Source organism: Pseudopipra pipra, chromosome 2, assembly GCF_036250125.1.
Source record: "Pseudopipra pipra isolate bDixPip1 chromosome 2, bDixPip1.hap1, whole genome shotgun sequence".
Classification (NCBI taxonomy): domain Eukaryota; kingdom Metazoa; phylum Chordata; class Aves; order Passeriformes; family Pipridae; genus Pseudopipra; species Pseudopipra pipra.
Genome location: NC_087550.1, coordinates 11,173,001 through 11,194,258, shown reverse-complemented (window position 1 = coordinate 11,194,258; position 21,258 = coordinate 11,173,001). Strand labels below are relative to the sequence as shown.

The window sequence follows — 21,258 nt, the reverse complement described above, 5'->3', positions numbered from 1 at the left end:
AATAGAACCATAATCCTTGGGGCTGTGTTTTTATATCATACTATTGAGCTAACCCCTTGTCACAGGATATTGTTCATCTACTTGATAGCAAAGTTCTTTATGGGAATTTTAGATAAAATTAAAGTGTGCAATCCAAATTGTCCTTTTAGATTTCACAAGGTAAAAACAAACAAACAAAACCACAATGTTTAGCCAACAGAGATTTTCTGAGAGATTACAATCAATTAAGAGGAGAGCTGTGTGGGTTTTTTCATTTTTTTCTTTTTTTTTTTTTTTTTCCCCTCAGTGAGTAGTGAATGTCATTTTACTTGTCCAAAAATATTCACAAATCTGGGTCAGTTTCTTCAAATAACCTTTGGCTGGAAATATTTTTCAGGTTAGATGTGCCCAGAAATGTAGGGGAGAAAAAAAAATGTTATTTCTCTTTCTCTTGAGCTGCACTGCTTAGAACATGGAGCCAGAATGTGTGTACACTTTTCTCTTCCATTTGTCTGTGCTCAGGCCTCTCCCCCTGCTATGTTGACATTAATTTTTTTGGGAAGGTGGCAAAGCTGGTTAATAAATAAGTTTGGGAAAACAGGGAAATATAACAGCAAGGAGCTTTTATTTTCTGTTGTGTTCCAGGGGATGCTGATTTTATTCTTCTCAAATGGAGATTTTAAGACAAAGTATTTTCACATGGCTTCCTGTAGGTTTTTTTTGTCATTTTTTTTTTCCTCTGCAAACTACTTTTAGTTTAAAAGTGGCTTCATGAAAGAGAAGGGAACTAATATGGAGAGTAACCTTGTGATTTATGAGCAGGGACTGAAAAGATGGGGTCCTTCGTGGGTGAAAACACCCATGGCCAAGAGATTTCTCCTTAACTTCTCTGGAAGCAGGTCCATGCATGTGTGACTGCACTGCAAAGGCAGGCAAAGGGACAGCCTATTAAAACAGTCCTTTTCTCCAAAAAAGGATGGAGATCACGCCCAAAGCATGATCTACCTCAGTTGCTTCTGAGGCTACCTCATGGAAAGTTTTGCCTGATGAAGAAGATTGGAACTCTGTAATAGTAGAGCCAGGAGCTCACAGCTCTCTTGTGTTCCTATTTGGAAAGCAAAAGGAGGTAGCTGGAGATTCCAGGTGAAAAGAGCACAATGGGTCCTTTAAAAACCTGGGGGAAATGAAAAGATGACTCACATTGCTGGGGGTGGGGGAAGAAAGCAATGGAACAAGGAACTAGTTTGGCTGAAATCAAGGGGGCAAGGCAAAATGATGAATAAGTACAGGAAAAGCTGTACTTAGCTGTACTAGCCAGGTAGTCTGAAATCACTTATTAAATCAGTCAGGATGTATTTATTTTGTGGTTTGCTACTTAGTTCAGGGTTTCTTTTTTTCCTCCAGAGGGGATTTTGAATACTCAAGAATAGACTGAGATGATATTGCATTGTATATAATAGTAAACCCTGCTCAAGAATTCTGATACTGCATTAAAGACTTTCATTTAGTATGGAAGAGTGAAGTACTTAAAAAAAAAAATGAGTCATTCTGGATTTAGCTTTGAGTATTGGTGAAGACATAAAAACAAGCTCTTAAAGACACTGTAGAGTGGATAGATGTACAAATTCTGGTTGTTATTAGAGCCGCACTTAAAGGGACTTCTGACTTGCCATCAATGCCAATTTTATGCATTTTGCCACCATGGGTAGCTCTGTGTCAGACAGCTCTGCCTGGGCATGTCTGACAGGTATTTCTGTATGACCTCTCACCTCAAAATCTGCTGTGCCACTTCCCTGCTTTCCATGCCACTTAGCTGCATGCAGAAAGGGTGAAAATTGGAGGGAAGTAAGAGCAATCCATTCGCAGTCTCTTGATGCACAGCTCAGGTGATGCAGCTTCTCTTCCGCTGTAAAGCTGTGACTCGGGAAAAAACTGTACCCATTTATGTTTAAAAATCAGACATTCTAATTGGACAATTGAGAAGAAAAACACGAGGCCTTGCCTGATTATTCTGTTACTCCCTCTGCAACGTATGCATTTTAGACAAGATGTATTTACAATCCTCGGTGGTCCTTGCTGATTCCTGTTGGAAAAGAACCATAAATAGTTTCCCCAGCTGCAAAAGTACACTGTATAAATTGTCACAATTTATACCACCGTGCCTGGGTCTATAGCTTGTATCATGTTTATGGAAACAGCTTTTTTCCTGAGCTCTTAGACAGCAGTGTTTCTGGCCTTAGGTATCTAAGTAATGTGAAATAGATGTAGAAGAACTCCTAATCACCTCCATTACCTAATTAGTATTTGGAGCGGTATTGTTTCCCTTTACTCATTTTTCTGCTTCTGGCTGGACAGTCACAATTTTTTTCCCCCTCACAGTTACCTTCTAGTTGGTTTCTAGCTGGATGTAGCGGTTCACGGTCCACTGATATGGGAGGAATTTTTAACACAAACAGATGACTTGACAGCTGTATTTAAGTCTTAATAACAGAACAAAAGACCACCAGTGCGTCAAGGTTTGTCTTCTCCTCTTTTACAGCGCACAAGCAGCTTTGGAAGCTTTGACCGTTTCAGGCACCACTCGATATCAAAGACAGATGATTCAGCTGAGGTCTGTATAACACAAAGTTTTAATTTCTTCAGTTCACTTTCCCATGACAGTTATGCAAAAACATCGGGAAACTAACGTGTACATTTTACGCTGGTGGGAACTTTGCTCGTGTCCCTGAGCCTGTCTGGGTGATTGAGGCCTTGCCAAAATGAACAGGACAATCACACCTAAACTTTAGCACTTTGGTGTGAAGATTAGAAACAATTTTTCAGAAAACCACAAAAGTGCACTTCACAGTGGTGCATGCCCAAAGTAACCAGCACTTTACAAGTAACCCACAAATATGTCACTTTTGTTTTCAAGACCCCTGCAAAAATCCTCTCAATTCTTATTTGTATTAGGGGCAATAAATAATGGCAAACAACATTTTCTAGCATAAAATATATTTTCTTTCTTTCAGTCACACATACACTGGTGTGCTGCAAACCTGTTTATGTACATGATATTCCAGGAAAATGGCCAGGACTGACTTTTATCCTGCTAACTGTATTAGTGTCCTTAATATTTCCCTGTAATTCCTATTCCACTACACTGCATTTTACTTTCATGGTGAGTTATTGCTTACTCTTTTATTTCAAAACAGATCTCTGAGCTGGAGACTATAAGTGACATTGGAGAAACAGTACAAACCAAAGCAGCAAATAATGGAGGAAGTCTGAGTAAGAAGATGAGAGCCATCTCACTCACCATGAAGAGAAAGATGGGTAAAAAGTACATCAAGGCACTCTCTGAGGAAATGGTAAATACAGCCTAAGAGTCTTGTTTGTTGACAATGCATGTGAAATAAAAATTTTCTGTGAATTTCTCCCCTTCATGTTTCAACTATCGTCACCTATGACAATCCATAAAAACAGGGTAACACACACTGAATTAAACCAGCTTTTGGTGTGTACTCTTTCTTTCATGTGCATGTTAGTGTACATATACACACACAGCATCACATGGTAAGGGACTAAGTGGAGTTTTACATCACTTAATTTCACTTTTTCATCAAGGATCATGTGTACAAGCAGTGCAAAAAAATGTCCTGATATGGACAGAAGGGAGTATCGACTGAACCCCATCGTCAATCTCATACTGAAGTTGTAAAAAAAGCCCCATTAGAAGAATTTATCTTTCAATACAAGAAATATTTCCAAAGTCCATTTTGTAAAGGTCAGCCAGCATCCCAGAGAATGATAACTCATATGCCTTATCTCCTTTTACCTTATCTAATCTTAGTGAAAATATCCTTATTAAACATAAAAACTTACTGCAAACCCTGTTTTCTCAATACATTGTGTCAGTGTGTTCCAAATTAAAAAAAAAAAATAAGGAAAAAGAACTTATCACACTTAACAATCCTAAAAACTCTAGCTGCTCTGCATCCTATCTCACACAGGTGTCAATATCAAATAAGTAGGGAAAATAAATAAGAAATCTCAGAAGTAGAAAACAGCGTTTCACAGGATACCTTTAAACAGTTTTCGGAGGTCAAAGACAAGGATCCCTATTTCATTAGTTTAGGTTTTTTGGTTGTTTTTTTTTTTCCCTAAACTTTGAGAGGTGGCAATCCATGTTGTTTATATTATATTTTTATATTTACCATCTACACATTTACGGTGACAATTCCCATTATAGAAATCAATGGATTATCTGGTTGGACACACATGTAGCATGATCTCCTTTCCTGCAGGAGATGATGACAATCAATACCAGCCCCCTGATTAATCTATGGGTTGTGCTGCTGGCTGGTGTAACAAGCACGGTCCTTGTTGAAAACCAGTATAGTCTCATTTCAGTGCCATGCCTGATATGTGCCTGTATGGGCCTCTACTTCATCCATGCACCATCATCTTTGCTTCACTGCATCATTATAACTAATGAATAACTAATATTTCCCCAAATATAATGTAACATCCTAAGTACTGCAGGAAATTTCAGTTGCATCAGGATATCATGCACACTGACAATGTGATGAAATCCTCTGAAGAAACTCCTTCCTTTGAAAGCTCATCACTATTTCATTTAGCTGCTACATCATCTCTAACTTACCTGTGACCAAAATATGGGTCCTGTTGTTTTGAACAGGCTTGTGATTCCTGAGGTGTGAGGTATTGGTATAAACTCAAGGGGCCAAATTCATGCACTATTAGGTTTTGTGAGAGAAACCTGCATCTGTTAGTTCTGAAATGCACTGGATTTTGAGGCCGACGTGTAGGTTGGGCAGCATGGTGAGCACAGTGCTGGAACACACCAATGTCATGTGTGTGTGAGAGCTGTCTCCCAAAAACCCCAGCCACAATTTTCAGAAGTTCAGTGCAAAACACAGCTGTGTCAGCTAGAACTTCACCATGTGCTTTCAGAATTGAACTTTACATTTCCTTCTCTGAGACAAGCAGAAAAAAACCACCTTATCTGGCTACCTACAAATTTCCCATTACAAGCCTTTGTCTCTGCCATGGTATATTGCAGCCTTTCGAGAGGGAGAAGCAGAGTAGCTGTTTGAGAAGGGGTGGAATAGAGTGAGTGAAACAGAGACAAGACAGGGAATTTCTCCAAGGTTCTAGGGGTGAGTGCTGGGCACCCATAGTACCAGGCATTCAACTTCTAAAATGCTTCCTCTGACAGAGTGGTTCTTAATAAAGTGCAATGATTAATTAATCTCCAATGATGATTTAAAAAGAAAAAAAAATATGTTTATCTAAAATACATTTCTTGGGGGTTAACATCTGATTTTCGTGTTAAAGAATGAAGAAGGAAAAGACGACAGTGATCCTGGTGGTGGAATACACACTGAGAAGGTATCCCTAAAAACCAGTGACTCTTTGGAAAGTCTCTATAGTCTGAACAGTGGCCAGAGCTCATCTAGTAAGTACAAGATATCTATACTTCTTATTCAGTCATTTGATCAATATAGTTATTGTTTAAGTCTGCAGTATCAGAGCTGGTGATGGTAGAGAGCTCTTCAGTCTGGCAGACAGAAGTGTAATTTGATTAAATGGGTAAATTGATTAAATGGGTAGCAGCTAGATACAGCTCTGTCCAGAAAGAAGCTCAGTGTTTTCAAGAGTGGAAATATTAACTGAATTTAAAAAATCACGTGGATTATAGGGGATGTTGCTGGTAAATATGCCACAATTTTTTTGTGGGGTTATCACTGCTATAGTGCTGTCACCCACAGGGTTGCAATCACTGGGTGCAGCCACAAAAACATCCTCTCTGTGAGTAGTGGCTCTGAGTTCATCCTTTGCCCCGCAGATGAGAGGCAGACAGCGGTCTCTCTGAGATGACAGGTGGTGGGGGTCTGACCTGGCAGCTTCAGGTCATGATGCAGAGAGACACAGCTCACTTGAAACCCACTGAAACCCCTCCCAACAGGGTAGTCTTGACCAGAGGGCAGATGAATCTCTAATGAGAATTTTGCCTTCACCTCTCCATGTGCTGGTCTGCTGTGGCCATTGGCTGGGCAGGCCACAATTAGCCATGATGACATTGCAGTGCCACCCCTGCAGGCACTGCTTGAGCCCTGACTGCAGACTGGAGCTGCAGTCCACACCATTTGCACTTAGCAGTTAATCTGGCCCTGAGATGGAACTGTGCACTTAAGCAATCATTTCAAACAAAACCATTTTTATGACCATTTTCTATGATGTGATTTGTGAAAATCGTATATGGGAGTTTACTTCCAACAGGCTGCTGCTCTTATCTAAAAACATATTTGGATGGGATATTGCAGAGCTTGCTCAAATTTGCTTGAATTACTCTGCCGATATTTTATTGCTCAACTTGGATAAAATGACAGGCAGAAATGTTGATAAGATTAAAATTTCCCCCTGCAATGCAGGTTCCTTTGATGTTTCAGCTAGCTCTGTAATGAAATAAAATAACTTCTACAGTACTTGTTTTCATTTCTCTGAATAAACAGGAGAAGTTCAGCAGAATTAATTCCCTAAACTGCACTTTTAGGGTACATATTATTAATCTGCAAAGGTAATATTTCAAAAAGTCTGTAAGTAAAATGTGTAGTCTATTAGTATCATCACCAGAAAAAGATTACTGTAGGGAAGATATTAATGAAAGATCTCCTACCCATTTTCTTTGGTCTCTTGTAGTATGATTTTTATTGAATGTATTTATCCTGGAAAATGTCAAACCCACACAGAGTACGCTCTGTCTCTGATTCTGTGTTTTTAAACACTTTCCTCTCGGCTGCTGGGCAGAATTGCATGTCTGGGCACTTGGTGCAGGAGATCTCTCAACTTGACTGTCTTTCAGGTGGGGTGACCAGCTGCTCAGATGGAACGAGCAACAGAGACAGCCTCCGGTTTGATGATGAGGTCCCCTACAGTGGCCCCTTCTGCGGCCGGGCCAAAGTCCACACTGACTTCACACCAAGTCCTTATGACACTGACTCTCTGAAAATCAAGGTAAGACAACCACTTGGACTTCGTATTTCCCAGAAATGCCAGGGGGGGCATTTATTACATGTGAAGAATATGTTTACCGATGCATTTTTAACTGTTAAACACATGTAACACTCTAAAAGCAAGACCTATCTGGTTTTGCAGTGCTTTTGTAAGGACTTAGTTCAGACAATGCTGCAAAGCCAACTGCTGTTAAAGGCCTTTTAAAGCCTAGATTCCAGGTAGGTACTCCATCATGGCATCTACGTAGATACCACAGCTTTCCTCAGAGTAACATACATGTTGCTTCCCACATACTAGGTCTGGAGTAAGACTAAAATCTCCTGAGATGTGAAGTTGTCTCCCCAGCTTTTTCAGTCACAACCAGGATATATCAGAAGCTCAGTGGCACCCATTGTCTTTAAATAGAAGCTGTTTGCCTTTCCACAAAGCTTTTCTTTAAGCCTACCTTTGAACTATGAACTTTCTTTGGCCCAGGGGTGTCCGGGCTGTGTGAGTGAGGAAAAGGAACAACAGATGTGGGCCTAGGTGAACATTACTATAAAAAATCTGGCCCTTTTCTTCTCCTATTCACAAACGCATCCAATATCATCATCCTTCTGACTACTCATGTCTGTAAATCTGGACCTCTTTAGCACCTTCATATCCAGATTATATTCATACTTCAGGACCTTTTCTTTTTCACAACCTCTTCTTTTTGTCAAAATCCCCATCTGTATCTCATGCAGACTTCCTCTTCTCCTCTCTGGCCTAACCTACAGCCATTGCAATGCTGGTACTTGCAGTCTTCACCATTTGCACTCCACTTCCACTGACATCTAGGGCATTTCTTTCAAAACAGTTTAACTGTAAACCAGCAAATATCTGTGGGTTCATATAAATCCCTTTTTTAGTCACTAGGATAGTGTATTTTAGAATTATAAACTCGTACTTATGGTTGAAAACCCCCATATTTATTTCACAAGATTTCAGCACCCTGAATCTGAATTCAAAGTGCGTCTGCAGCTTGGCTTAGAGCCACTGCCTAATCCTGATCTGCATCCACATCTGAAGTTCCTGAGCCTGCATGAGTGTGTAGAACAACATGTGTGCTTATAGAGCTTTAAACAAATGTTTGTTTAGTTTCCGTTTCAAACGTGCTCACAGCTCTGAGCTCCATATTCTAACAAAACCAGGTCAGCAGAACACAGTCAGTTTTGTACTTGGGTTTCTACCAAAACTAGTGTGACCACTTGACTTGCAGTTTCCTGACCAGACCAGAAAAGATTTAAAAGTTTTGTAGTTGTTAACATATATTTTTAACAAACTGTGTTTGATTTCTAACTTTGTAACAGAATGCCAAATGAAGCTGGCGTTTGTTGAATAACTCTTCAAAGATTTTCAACATTTTCATAAGTTCTGTGATACCTACCAAGGAGACAGGACTCAATTTTGAGGTCCTGAGAGCAAGTTGTGTGGGGTATATGACTTAAAAGGGAGCCTTTTTGCTACGAGAATTACTCAGTGACTTTTTTGCTGAGCTGAGGCTTTGATTCCCACAGTGTGGCTGTGAACACCTTTGCCAAAAAGCCCTCTTCAAGTAGCTATGTTGTCACTCTTTTTTAGCACTCATATTTCTTAGTGAATGGACAAGTGTGAAGAACTGAAGTCTCTAGATCTGTCTGCTAAGGCCCCATCCACTATTTTCTCTGTCAATTGTGATAATAATAGTGGGAAAATTTGTCAGTCCTTTGGGAAGGACAGATAGGAAGGTATTAAGGGAGTTAAATGTTCTTTATTGCCTTTGAGAAATGTAGCCAATGTTTTTTACTGTAAAATGGGTAAGTTCACCTTTCATATAGCTCAGCTATTGGTTTTTGAAGCCCCTTTAGGGGCTGGATAATAAGATTATTGTGTGAATGCTTTAGCACAAATTCAGAAAATAACCTCACAGTGATCCCTTGCCTTTTGCAAAATCTGTTCCCACTGTCCATGGCAAAAGTTGATTGCTGATGCAACCGTATGCAAGTGGAGCACAAAAATGGTGTAGGGGGCTGCTTATGACCAGCTTTCTTTCACAAAGGTATGGAGATAAGGGCTAGCTCAGTTTTCTGTAATTATTTTCATGAGAGTTTATAAAAGCAATGGTGCTAAATCTAGATAATTTTTAAAATGATGACTTTTGATCCAGAAAGGAAAAGCTGCAGATAACAAACCAGAGGTGTAAGCAGTGGTGTGCTTTTTTTATTGTTCTAGAAAGGAGACATTATAGATATCATCTGTAAAACCCCCATGGGCATATGGACAGGCATGCTGAACAACAAAGTAGGAAACTTCAAGTTCATTTACGTGGATATTATCTTGGAAGAAGAAGCTGCACCCAGAAAGATAAACCAGCACCGAGGAAGCAAAAGGACCAAGCCTAAAACATTGCAAGAGCTCCTGGAATGTGTCCGCCTGCAGGTCAGCCAGCACATTTCCCAGCTCCTCGTGTAATGTTTCATTTCTGTGTGCTCGGGTTGGGATGCCATTTACAGGCAGGAGTAGAAAGGCAGGTTTCAACAGTTTTGATGTCAGCAAAGCAAGATAGCTTCCTATCTGTCTTTTATCTGACACAAGTGGCTATAGAACCGCATTTTATCACCTCATCTGGTCAGGCTAAGAGGCTCCACACAAAGAGGCACAGAGGTGACTTGTCAGGTCACCATACCCTGACTGCAGTTGTGTGTTAACTGCAGGAGGTGTGTGATTTTGGACACCCTGAGGACAGGACTGCAGTCTGACTCCAGTGCCAAAATCTAGAATTTGCGTTTCTAATTTCTTTTGGTCTTTAGGGAGCAATAGTCTTTTTGCACTATGCTCATGTTGCTTCTTTCTCTGTCTCTGCAACCCTAGTTCTCGACTGAGCATCAAAGCGTAATGGGGTCATGATTTACAAGTAACATTTTTAATAACGGTAATTGCTTTGCTGCTGATGCAAACACTCATTTCCCTGGAGCACGCACAGAGTTTCATACTGAGTCGACACACAGCTCAAGGGGGACCACGTGTGACACAGCATGACTGGGGTCTGCCCCACCTTCTCACCCTTGCTTGTATCAAAGGGCTCCTTCTGTGCAAACACAGAGCACACCTTTCCTCAGAGAGCCCTCCTCGATCCAGCATGAGAGACACTCATGGAATGACCCACAAAAGTCCAGACACTTGGCAGGTTAAATAATTTTGGCAGAGCTCTGTCCTGGTCCAATTTGCTGCCTGAGTCTGTTAGAGACTGCAGGCATAGATGCTGGGAAGGCCAGGATGACCCCCAGGCATCTCTGCCTCTGTCCTCTCTTGCTCTCCAGCACTGGTTTTATGCCAAAGGCTAGTCAATCAGACTGGAGAATGGAGCCCATTTCAACCTGACAAAAAAGTAAAAGTGGAATTGTGTCTATTCCTCTACATAGTGCTTGTTTCCATGAGAGGATTTGCTTGTTTCTTTTTGTAGGAATATGCCTCAACCCTCTTGCTAAATGGCTACGAAACCCTAGAGGACTTAAAGGATCTCCAGGAAAGCCACCTGATCGAATTAAATATTTCAAACCCAGAAGACAGGGCAAGATTGTTATCAGCAATTGAAAATCTACAGGATTGTGACAGTAAGTGTTTAAGCTTTGTTAAGAGTCATGTGCAAGCTGAAACATATTTAAAGAAATAGTCGTTCTCACATTGCTCTCTTAAATGATTTTTCTTTTAAATATGAAACATGGAGTCAGATGGTTTTCTTATTTGTTCAGATAGCAAGCCATACATCTCTTCTAGATAGGTATATGATTATGATACTAGTAACACATGAATGATTTAAAATTTCTTATTTATAGTTCCTACGCTAGAGATTAGTAGCAACTATTGCTTAGGAACAATCCTATCTATGGTTGGGGACTGAATCCTCCCAGAGGTTAAGTGGCTTCCCAAAACTCATAAGTCTGTGCAAGAGTAGAAAATAAAACCTCCCCAACTCTGCACTCATATCTTAACCAAAATAGAGCTTATTTTAAATAGCTGCAGTAAAGAATTTTTTAAAATTTTTTAAACAAGGTTCTGCAGAAGAATATGTGTTTTCCTTCCCTCATTTCATCCCACCCTTAAATCCTTATCCAACTTAATTTCTTTCGTAGAAAAATTTTGTAAAAAAAAAAAAATATACACTAATAACTGCTTTGCATTCTTTTCTCAAAATTAATCTAACTTATTTTTTTCCATAAGCTTCCAAAATCTGAACATACCGTGTGTGTGTATGCACATGTATTGATTACCATTTTGTTTTCTTCACTTGTTCCTTTCATGGGGAGTGGAAAAGCTAGGATACAGAACAGAAAAAAAACTATTCTCATGATATTTTAATGATGTTTCCAGTCTGACTTCCAATCTTAAATAATTTATGTCAAATTTGTAGAAACTACAGCTAAGCATCTACTTAATTAGACACTCAGCCAATACAGGAGATGTTTTCCTCTTCATTAATATTCGTGCATACTCACCCCTGTGCTAAGCAGTCATTTCGTCAAATGTGCACTTGCAATTGAGTAGCATCTGAAAGAAAGAGAAGGGAAAACAATGACTTCCTGGGATATTTAAATATCAGTTATTGTCAGGCATCCACTTGTTATCTCCTCAGTCAGTAGGCAGCTTTCCAGTCTTTTTTTCTGAATTTTTGGGCTTTTTTGGAACGCATTTTGTACATTCAGTCTTTCCTGTTCTTATTCAGCTTCCAGGGAAAGGTAAGGTTCTTGCAAACACATTGGAGAGGTGTTAGAAAGGGGTTTTTTTGCCCTCCAGGTTCAAAAGTTCTTTCTGGTCTATGGCTCTGTGAGATGACAGGCTAGAAAAGGACTCCTGAAGGGCTGTCTGTGTAGAAACAGCGACTGAAATAGTGAATCCAGGAAAAAAAGGGTTATATTTTGCAAGAATTGTATTGCAGGGACCTACCTGGGAATCATCTGAAAATGTGCATACTGACTGTACATGTATTAGTGTACACTTTGTGGTTAACTAGCCTTGCTGTGCTTTCTGCACCTTTTATTGCATATATTTTTTTCAATATTTAACACCAAAAAATAGTGAAGAAAAATGCTAGATTGTAATTTTGCAGTTTTGCATCAGTGTGAAATCCAAACTGAAACATAATGGGTTTCAACAGACCACACGAATGTTAAACTGTTCCTAGTGGTGAGGATATGGTTTACTATTTATGTTCCCTGAGTAACAAAAGCACAGCAAGCAGCATCAGATATTGAACCTTTTTAGAATGTAACACCAAGTCTTTTTTCTGAAGGTGTCTTAACACCTAATGTTCTACATACACCTGTGCAAGGACCAAACCTAACAAGTCTTTAGGTGTCCCATACACTGAAAATTAATAAATTTACCTTTATTACCAAAATAGGGTTCTTCCTATAATAGAATCATGGGATTAAGTCAGTTCTCCAGGCAAACCAGTGTCCCTGATGTTATCTGTATGGTAGTCTAATAGTTCAAACTCTTGTAATGGTTCTTGAAATAATAACATTAAATCTTAGAAAGTGGTCCATGCTTTAAAATCAGTGATGACACTGTAGTCTTATTTCAAGAGATGAAATGAGTATTTACTTCACATGCACTTTAGACAAGTATAGCAAATCTTTCCAGTATTCAAATTCAATAAAATAATTTCCCCAGAATTTATGATTAGTCACAGGGATCAGAACCACAACAACTTTATATGTCATGCCAGCTGTAAACATTCATTTAAGCCCAGCTGAGTTTCACAAGACTCATGTATATTTTAAGGTAAGCCATGCATAAATACTTTCCCAGTTTGAATCTGGAATCGGGACTGGATCAAATCCTTGCTTTGCCTGGTTATGAATGGCTCATAGCACTTGTCATGTGACTGGTAGGGATGGAAGAGAATTTAACAACCTGCTCTAAAAAGGAAGATACTAGAGACTAAACTGGGTAGAAGTTATCTGTTAAGTCTCTATAACGAAAGACGGGGTGTCAAGATGATGTTGGGGATAAGCTCAGCATGAGTCTGACGTTGTACAAATCATTTGACCTCTTTGTCCTTCTGTCAATCAGATTGGAAAATTGGGTGCTACTGTGAAAGTGAATTCTGCATCTGAACTGAACTTTCCTGGGTCAATATTTTTTTTTTTCTAAATGGGCATGGCTCAGTCCAGCATAAATGATTTTTTAATTAAAATTGATTTTCTGCATTGCTTAGAAGTGAGCTGCATAATTACCCACAAATACAAGGTAATCTGTTTACTGGCCAAGAGTAGTCTAATTAGAATTTCAGCACTTTTCCAGGTAAAAGTTCACTTTTATTGTAAGCTTTGTGAAAAAAAATACTAAGGCCATAGACCATATTTACTCTTCTAAGCCCATCTTTCTCACAGAGCTTGGAAGACTTCCATGTCTCTGAATTGCATTCATACTTCCATGGAGCATATGTTTGATTAATGGATGGACTGTCAAGTATGGTCCAGAGTTGAAATACAAGGGTTTCTGAGTTTTTGTGACTCTGCTATTATTCAGAACAGCCAAGCATGCTGGAACATAGGCTCATTTTACTAGATTCTACTATAATTGTAGTAAAGCAGGATGTCATATTTTTTTAGTGTGTTATCTGATCTTTTGAGATGTTCGGATGCTTTTACAGGTCTTTTAATTTCTTTTTTGCTCCTTGGCTTTTTCTTTATATTTATTGTGTATTATACTAAGTGATTTCTTCATGCCACATACTTGTGGCTATATGACTAATTTTGCAGAATAAACATTTTCCAGTCAAAAGACCTGCAACAATAGTTTCCACATTATATGCTTCTTAAAGCCATCCAAAATGTGGGATTTCTGGCAGTGAGAATTTTTTAATCTTACATTTGATTCAAACCTGAATGAATTTGAAATGAAAAAAATTGCCCATCGTATACCAGAAATTAAAAAGTTTTATTTAGCAAGTGCTAAACACCGCATAGTGTTTTTTAAGCAGATTTTGCTTCCTAGCACTGCATTATCTTCTTTCTATGTTTCCTGAGAGTCCAGACCCAAATTCATCATCTTCAAGCACTTAACGGAGCAAGGCTATCCTAGAACTGCAAGGTCTTGTAAGCTCTTCATGACCTTTCCTCCCTTCCCAGTTCTCTTTTTAGATTTTCTATAAGTTGATCAGACCTATATATTTGGGACAAAATGATTGGTTTTCATGAATTCATGGCTTGTGAGGGGAAAAAAAAGGTCTTTTTTTGTAAAGTATTTCTTAATAGCTTTCCATTCTTCTCCCAGATGGCTCCTAGACAGGAGATGGATGTCTGTGCTTTTGTAGGATGCTATTTTTAAAGTGAAGCAGTTGCTGGATGGTTAATGAATAAAGTAATAAAAGAAGTTTTGAACTTTTTTTTTTCTTGACCGCTTCCCAGGACGCACGTTTTTCTGTGTGCATAATAGGCTTGATTCTCTTCTCACTTAGATGATTTAAGTCAAGAGGTTCATCCCTAAAGTCCAGTGGGTTACATTAGTCTGAAGCTATTCTGAGCTAAAGAAGAATTAGACTTGATTGGATACGTGCATATAGTTCATTTTATGGAAAAAAAAGGTGAATATGTGCAATTTGGGGGATAATATTTTATGCTTATCTCCCCAAATCCTTTCCTTAGCTTACTTTTCATATTTAAGTGCAGATCATACTCTAAATTCTAATGCCAGTTCCAGATAAGATTTGTTCTTATTTATTGTACTTGGACAGTAAAATAGTAATTAGCTAAGGACATGACTTCCAGTTCTCAGGTGCATTCCTTACGTGACAATCAAGCATCAAGAGTACTGTTTTACACTGGGCAATCCCTTTAAATACGTGAGATCACACAATATCATGTCAAGGTCAGATAGTGCTCAAAGACAATCTCTCCTTCTGTACTCTGGTACAACTCATTGGCCTGGACATAATATTTCCAGATTTCCCAAGGAAGCTCATCCTTGCATGAGTATTAGTTTATTTCACCTTTTTTTAAAGGCATATCTGTTTGCTTCCAGATTTTAGAGAAAAAAAGAAGCTTCTCATTTCTGTTTCCACCATACACTCTCATATCAGTTCAGTAACTTTTCCCTCCCAAAAAAGCTATGCCACTGACTTCAGTGAGAGCAATTTTTTCAGTTGCATGTCTGTACATCCACAAAAGGTTTACTCCTTTTGGTGCCCAAAGTATTGCTCAAACGCGTTCAGGTTTCTCTGCTTTTTCAAGAATTATTGCCCTCTACTTCTTCAAAATGATCCTTTCTGAGTTTGATGCTTTGTGAGTTTTCATTTCATTTTAACACTTAGCTGGTCTAACTGGTACAGGCACCACAGGTTGATACATGGCCTTCAGATATACCTAGGAGATCTAAATTCATGCTCAAAGACACACTTTCTTTAGTGATGCCCAGTGACAGGACAATGATAATGGCCAAAAACTAAAACACAAGAAGTTCCACCTCAACATGAGGAAGAACTTCTGTCCATTGAGGGTGGCAGAGCACAGGAACTTGCCTAGGGAGGGCATGGAGTCTCTGTCTCTGGAGACATTCCAAACCCAGCCAGATACACTCCTATATAACCTGCCCTACGTGACCCTGCCTAGGCAGGGTGGTTGGACGAGGTGATATCCAGAGGGGCCTTCCAACCCTAACAATTCTGTGATTCTGTGATTCTATTTAGTTACTATGTGATGCTGCTCAGCACATTACCACTGCACCTTCCAGGAAGGCAGGCCAGTGACTCAGCCTAAAGCACTATACTCCTAGCCCAGTTGTCCTCCTGGACAAAACTCATGAAGGCAAACTCTCAGAGGGCACACTCATGAAGTATGGGTTGCTGCTTGGTGACCTTCTTTTTGCCCAAGAAAAAAATCCAAGCCTTCGTTCCACTCATCTGGTTTAAACTGGCATAACCATACAGGAGTCAGTGTGACCCCTGTACGTTCTTGAGCTGAATTGCCTTAGACCTAAGCTTAAAGTGCTCTCCTAATCAGGACTTTAACCTCATTAAGGGAAAAGAGCTGGTGAAGGGAAAAAGGAGTCTATCCCTGCATGTGTCATGCACATCTATGTCACTGAGTAACAAACCCACATTTTAAAGATCTAAACAGCGGGGGAGATAAGTATGTGTCACACGTCTCCTACCAAGGCTAAAGGCCTCACATTTTTTTTCAGAAGTCTGAATATAATCCTGCCGTCTAAAGTAGTACTGGAATATATGTGTCAAAATGATGCATATCTTGGGCTCTTCTGGCCATATCATAGACAACAGTGACTGAAAGCTATTTATCTTATGTGAAGCTGCTTTGCTGTAGAAAAATGATAGGACTCCCGTGCGTTGATAAGATAGTTATTTCCGATGATTCTGCAACATCTAACAGCAGTTTAATTTTATCAATTCCTGCTTTCTGTGCATCGTAGCTTTCTTCTGATGTCCAAAAGATCAAGGCAGCAAACTTACCTTTACTTGAGCATATAAGTGCTAGAGAAAGGACTTAAGTGGAACCGAATATAAGAGCAAAAAGCTTAAAAAAAAGAAAAAGAAAAAAAGAGCAAAAGTTGCTTTGCTTTTCTCATGAAGCAACATCTAAAACTGGATGCTGTATATATTTTTAATACTCAGTATCCTGTTCAAGGGGTTTAGTACTTACTGCATTATATTTAAGGCACCTTTAAAGAGAAAAAAAGGTGTAGAAGTTTGCTTTCAGTCTTTTCTTCTTAAATATGGAGGGGGAGGGCTTATCTTCAACTTTCTCTGCTCAGAATGAAAGATAGAAAATACAATATTTTTGCTGTCTCAAAAACCTGAATATTTAGTAAGTTTTTCATGTAAGAAAAATTCTACTAGTGTTATAGGAAGTGTAAAACTTCCTATAACATATTTGTATGCTTTGTAAATAAAGATTTCTTATTCTCCTACTGATCTAAATTCAAATTAAATAAAAATAAATCTTAGTTCCAGGCTTCCATTTCAGCCTTTTCCCCTGAAACACACAAGGGAGACATTGATACAAAACAAATTTAGGATCCGTTGTTCACATGGGAACTACTCAAATTATCTAGACAACTAGTTACAAGGCAGTAATACACTGACTGAAACTGCATTTTCCTTTTAACCTGCTAGTTACTTGATCTTCCCATGGTAAAACAAAGTGGATGGAGGCTCCTCTCTGACCTTGAAAATGTAAACGGGATTAACACTTTTTTAGGTCAGTGCTTGCCGGGGCAGCAGATGATGCTGGGGAAGCAGATAAAAGCACGAGGGAGCAGCATTAGGCTGATGAGGGGATTAGGGTGGAGGCGGGCAGGGAGCGCTGCCCACGGCCGCGCAGGAGGCTCCGGGTGCTGCCCGGGACCCGCGGGGTCTGTGCCCGTGGGATGGGGCTGCGAGGAGCTAATGGCACGGTTTAGGCAGGGCTTTACTGGGGCATCTGCTGGTCTTTGTGCTAAACTACTCCGGTGGCTATGAATAGCAGCAGTAATGCCTTCGCTGGTGTAATGCCTTTTGTAATTCCTTCCTGACCAAAATCAGAAATCAATTGGACCCTACATGATCAAATATTTTCCCTGCAAAGAGAGATAACATTTGACATGACAAACTGTGTTCTGTAAAGTGAGAAGGAGATCAAAGAGTTGCAGATATCAATTACATCTGCTGAAATGTGTACTCTTTCACGCAAGTGCAATTAACCACTAATTTATTTGGGAACAAGGTGAAACTTTTATTCCTTGGAATATATTTAAAGTAATTTTTAAAGTTTTTTTTAAGTACATCAGGTTATGTCTATAGCCTCAGGCTTAATGGAAAAATGACAAAGTTGAGACTTTGGATTCTTTTCTTCAAAAATCAGATTAGTTTTTCGACTTATTTAGGCAATTGAAAGTTAGAAAATATTGAACAGACTTAATTAGGCCAAATAAATCTATGAGACTTCCATCAAGATCTCAAAATGTTTCTCAATATATCACATTGGTTTGTTAAATAAGTTTGTTGAAATCTCACACAATGAAAAAGGTCTCTGAAGAAATTCTCTTGCTGTTCCGTTTCACTCTAAAAGTGAAACATTTCAATTTTTCATTTCTAATTTATGCTTCATTATACAATACAAGATTTTAAAATAAAAAAAAAATATAAAGTTTTTTCCCACTTTAACAAATCTTATAATTTCCAACAATTGAAACAAGAGTCAGTATGAATTTTCTTTGTGGAAATTTTAAACTTTTGGGACCTAAACTGGATTTAGCTTTTGACACAGTATTAAATCCTTCATATATTAGGACTTCCAGTCTGCCTGAACTTGAATGGAGACAGTTTAAACATGACTCAAGATCTAAAACTAACTATTTAACCATGGAGTAACAAATCAAGTGAAATAAGGGAACTGTCTTCGTAAAAGCAAAAAGGTTCCATTTTTCTGAAGAGCTAAAAGTCTGAGGTAAAACCATCTGTTTCCTCTGAGACTTGTTCCCCATACTTTGGAAGGCCAGACACAGTTTGAAATAAAAATTCAGTTAGAGAAGGGTGATAACAGCACACACACACACACACACACACACAAGTACTAAAGGAAAAGATTTTATATTTTATAGTTTATTTTCTTAAGAAATGTACTGCGAGTAAACATCACGTATCTCAAAGCCAGAAAAGAGGAATACACAATTTAAAAATGAGATAAATTAGAGTCACCATATACAGGTATGTCCTGTCTTGTTGAGCTTTTTTTGAAAGGTCTGTTGATACTCTCACCGAGTTGCATTTTTGAGTTTCAACAGATTAGTCATACAGCAGCTAAACAAGGACAAATTATTTGCAAGATAATTTGCTTCTACTCAGTTTTGGAAAAGTGTTCAAAAAGCATGTAGCAGAGGTCAGGCATCTCAGCTTTCTCTGAGGTCTCTGTGTTTTGGAAAATAACCCTCTGGATACCTTCCTAAGCTAAGCTTAGGAAGTTTCCATCAGGCACCCACTCACATTGAAAAGTTCAGTGCTTTAGAAAACCTGGTTACCACATCTTTATGCCGAGCACTTCTGAAGACCAGCACATTTTATCTCCCTACATAGCACACAGTGCACATCAAATGGTGGGGGTTACAGTCAAAAGGCACAACATCTATAATGCAACATGTCATAAACATGAAATTGCCTGGGCAAACTCTGGAACACACAAACGTAGGCGTGTATCTGCCATCTGTGGGCATGGTGACCTCACACGGTGACCGTGGGCAGCCTAAAGGACCTCAGGCTGAAGGACGAGGCCAAATTCTCCAGAACTCATCTCTGAGAAACATACCGAAGGATAAAACCCAGCCTCAACGTCAACTCAGATGTTGTTATACTCGTGTGACTGCATTTTTAGTTCTTTGATTCTTAGGTTTCTGTTTCTGGTGGACAAAAGATATTGATCTAGTCATGTGTATGTTACCAGCTCCGTTTCTAAAGTTCAAGATCAGTCATGCTGCTACCTCAAGCTCTTTCCCAAGATGCTTATTTTGACAAATTTTTTTTGTTTCTTTTTCTGTTCTTTCTAGCTGAACAACAGCAAAAAAGTGAGGATGGTCAGGAGACACAGAACTTAAGCCCTCACCCAGACTCTGACAAATCACAGTTAAATGACTGTCCAAGAGATTCTGGCTGTTACATCTCATCAGAAAATTCAGATAATGGCAAAGAAGAAGTAGACCCAGAAGCCCTGTCTGACATGGTGCAGTCAATAGCAATCACTGAGTCAAACTGATTCAGTCCTGCTGCTTCTCTGGAGATTTTCAGAAAAGACAATCAGATTTGGCAGTATGATGGCACAGAAGCAGAACGCAAAATATTCTCAACACCAAAAATCTACTTTTGTCTGATGTATGATGCTCTAGACTGTTTAATACGTGGACACTTGATAGCTAAATGTTAGTTGATAATAAGAATATCTCACATTTTTCTTTTCAATGAATCCACAGACTTTTCACTGAAAAAGTTTATACATAAGTATTTATAAATATTTGTACAGTGAATGCATTTTCTATAATAATAGAGATATTTTTTAGGTAGTGGTTCATAATCTGGAAATGTTAATTTCTGGAACTGTCTAAAATGTAAATATTGTATATATTTATTTTAAAAATATATGGATTGATCACACTGTCTCTATTTTCAGCTGTGTTTTGCTGATATATGTACAGAATGTACTTTCATTGGTATATCATCATAATAAAGAATGGATATATTCAAACTCTACTTTGAAAAGTACCAAGCTAATTCTCATTAATATTAAAACTGTTTCATACCACTCCTCTCCAAAAGGAACTCTAAAGTAGACTATCATCTCCTGTACTTTATCTTGAAGGCATGAAAGAACTGTAGGGTGAATCTGAATCTAGTTCTCTGTGTTCCTTATCTTTTAGAAGAACTCAGCCACCTGAATGGCTTGTGCAGTGGCAATTCTTTTATGGTTATTTTCACCTGTTCTCATTTGTCCCAAGCATTACACAGAGAATGCAAGCTTGGAGAAAAAAAATAATCAGTATCAATGTTATGCTTTTATGATAATCTTTTTGTGAAGCTGTTGCCTTTTGTGTGTGGTGTGAAGTTTGTTAATAGAGTATTTGTTTGTATACAGAACTCGAAAGCTAACACGGTTATTGTGCATGATTGTCTTTCATATGAGATTTTATTGTCTTTTCCCAGTATATTTCACACTGGAATGCACATTTTAACCGCCTGTCTTCTTTTAGAGTACTTCCTTCAATAATAAACAGAAGAATGTGTTTAAGCCCTTTAAAAACTACTTGATTTTTAATGTGGTCATTACATTTCAAAGACTGTTCTCTTCTAAGACTAACACAGTAAATGGCAACTCCATTGAGCATTTTTAGCATGCATAATAATCTGTGTATCAAATCAATAGAAAGACTTTTTGCACACTCATTAGTCACACAATTTTCATAATTTAAGGTATTTTGCATTTATGTTAAAAAATTTCACACATATTGCTGACAGTTTGAAAGAAAATCACCTTCAGAAGAGATGAAACACAGAAAGTTCCACCTCAAAAGGAGTATTTCTGAGGAAGCTATAAACAAATGGAAAGCTTTTCTCTCTTTTTTTTTCCCAGTGTAAATACTTTCTGTTCTTTTCATGACACCTCAACTGACTACTGCTGTCAGACTCCTAATACACAGATCTGCTTTGAAGGCTGTAGTATAAAAATTGCAATTTTAGAAAATGGCATTAACTAGGTTTCAAAGATTTGGAGTAAA

At 38.6% G+C, this 21,258-nt stretch overlaps 1 protein-coding gene across 3 annotated transcripts in view; it reads left to right on the top strand.

The window, feature by feature from the left end:
* The window catches only part of SAMSN1 (SAM domain, SH3 domain and nuclear localization signals 1), an 87,736-nt gene extending 66,950 nt beyond the window's left edge, over positions 1–20,786 (top strand). For all 3 annotated transcript variants that reach the window (XM_064643973.1, XM_064643974.1, XM_064643975.1), the window contains 7 exons: positions 2,519–2,590; positions 3,174–3,329; positions 5,320–5,440; positions 6,848–6,999; positions 9,232–9,438; positions 10,463–10,613; positions 19,540–20,786. In XM_064643973.1, coding sequence (XP_064500043.1) covers positions 2,519–2,590; positions 3,174–3,329; positions 5,320–5,440; positions 6,848–6,999; positions 9,232–9,438; positions 10,463–10,613; positions 19,540–19,745 — 1,065 coding nt within the window. In that variant the 3' untranslated portion in view covers positions 19,746–20,786. The remainder of the gene's footprint in view (positions 1–2,518; positions 2,591–3,173; positions 3,330–5,319; positions 5,441–6,847; positions 7,000–9,231; positions 9,439–10,462; positions 10,614–19,539) is intronic.
* The last annotated feature ends 472 nt before the right edge of the window (positions 20,787–21,258 follow it).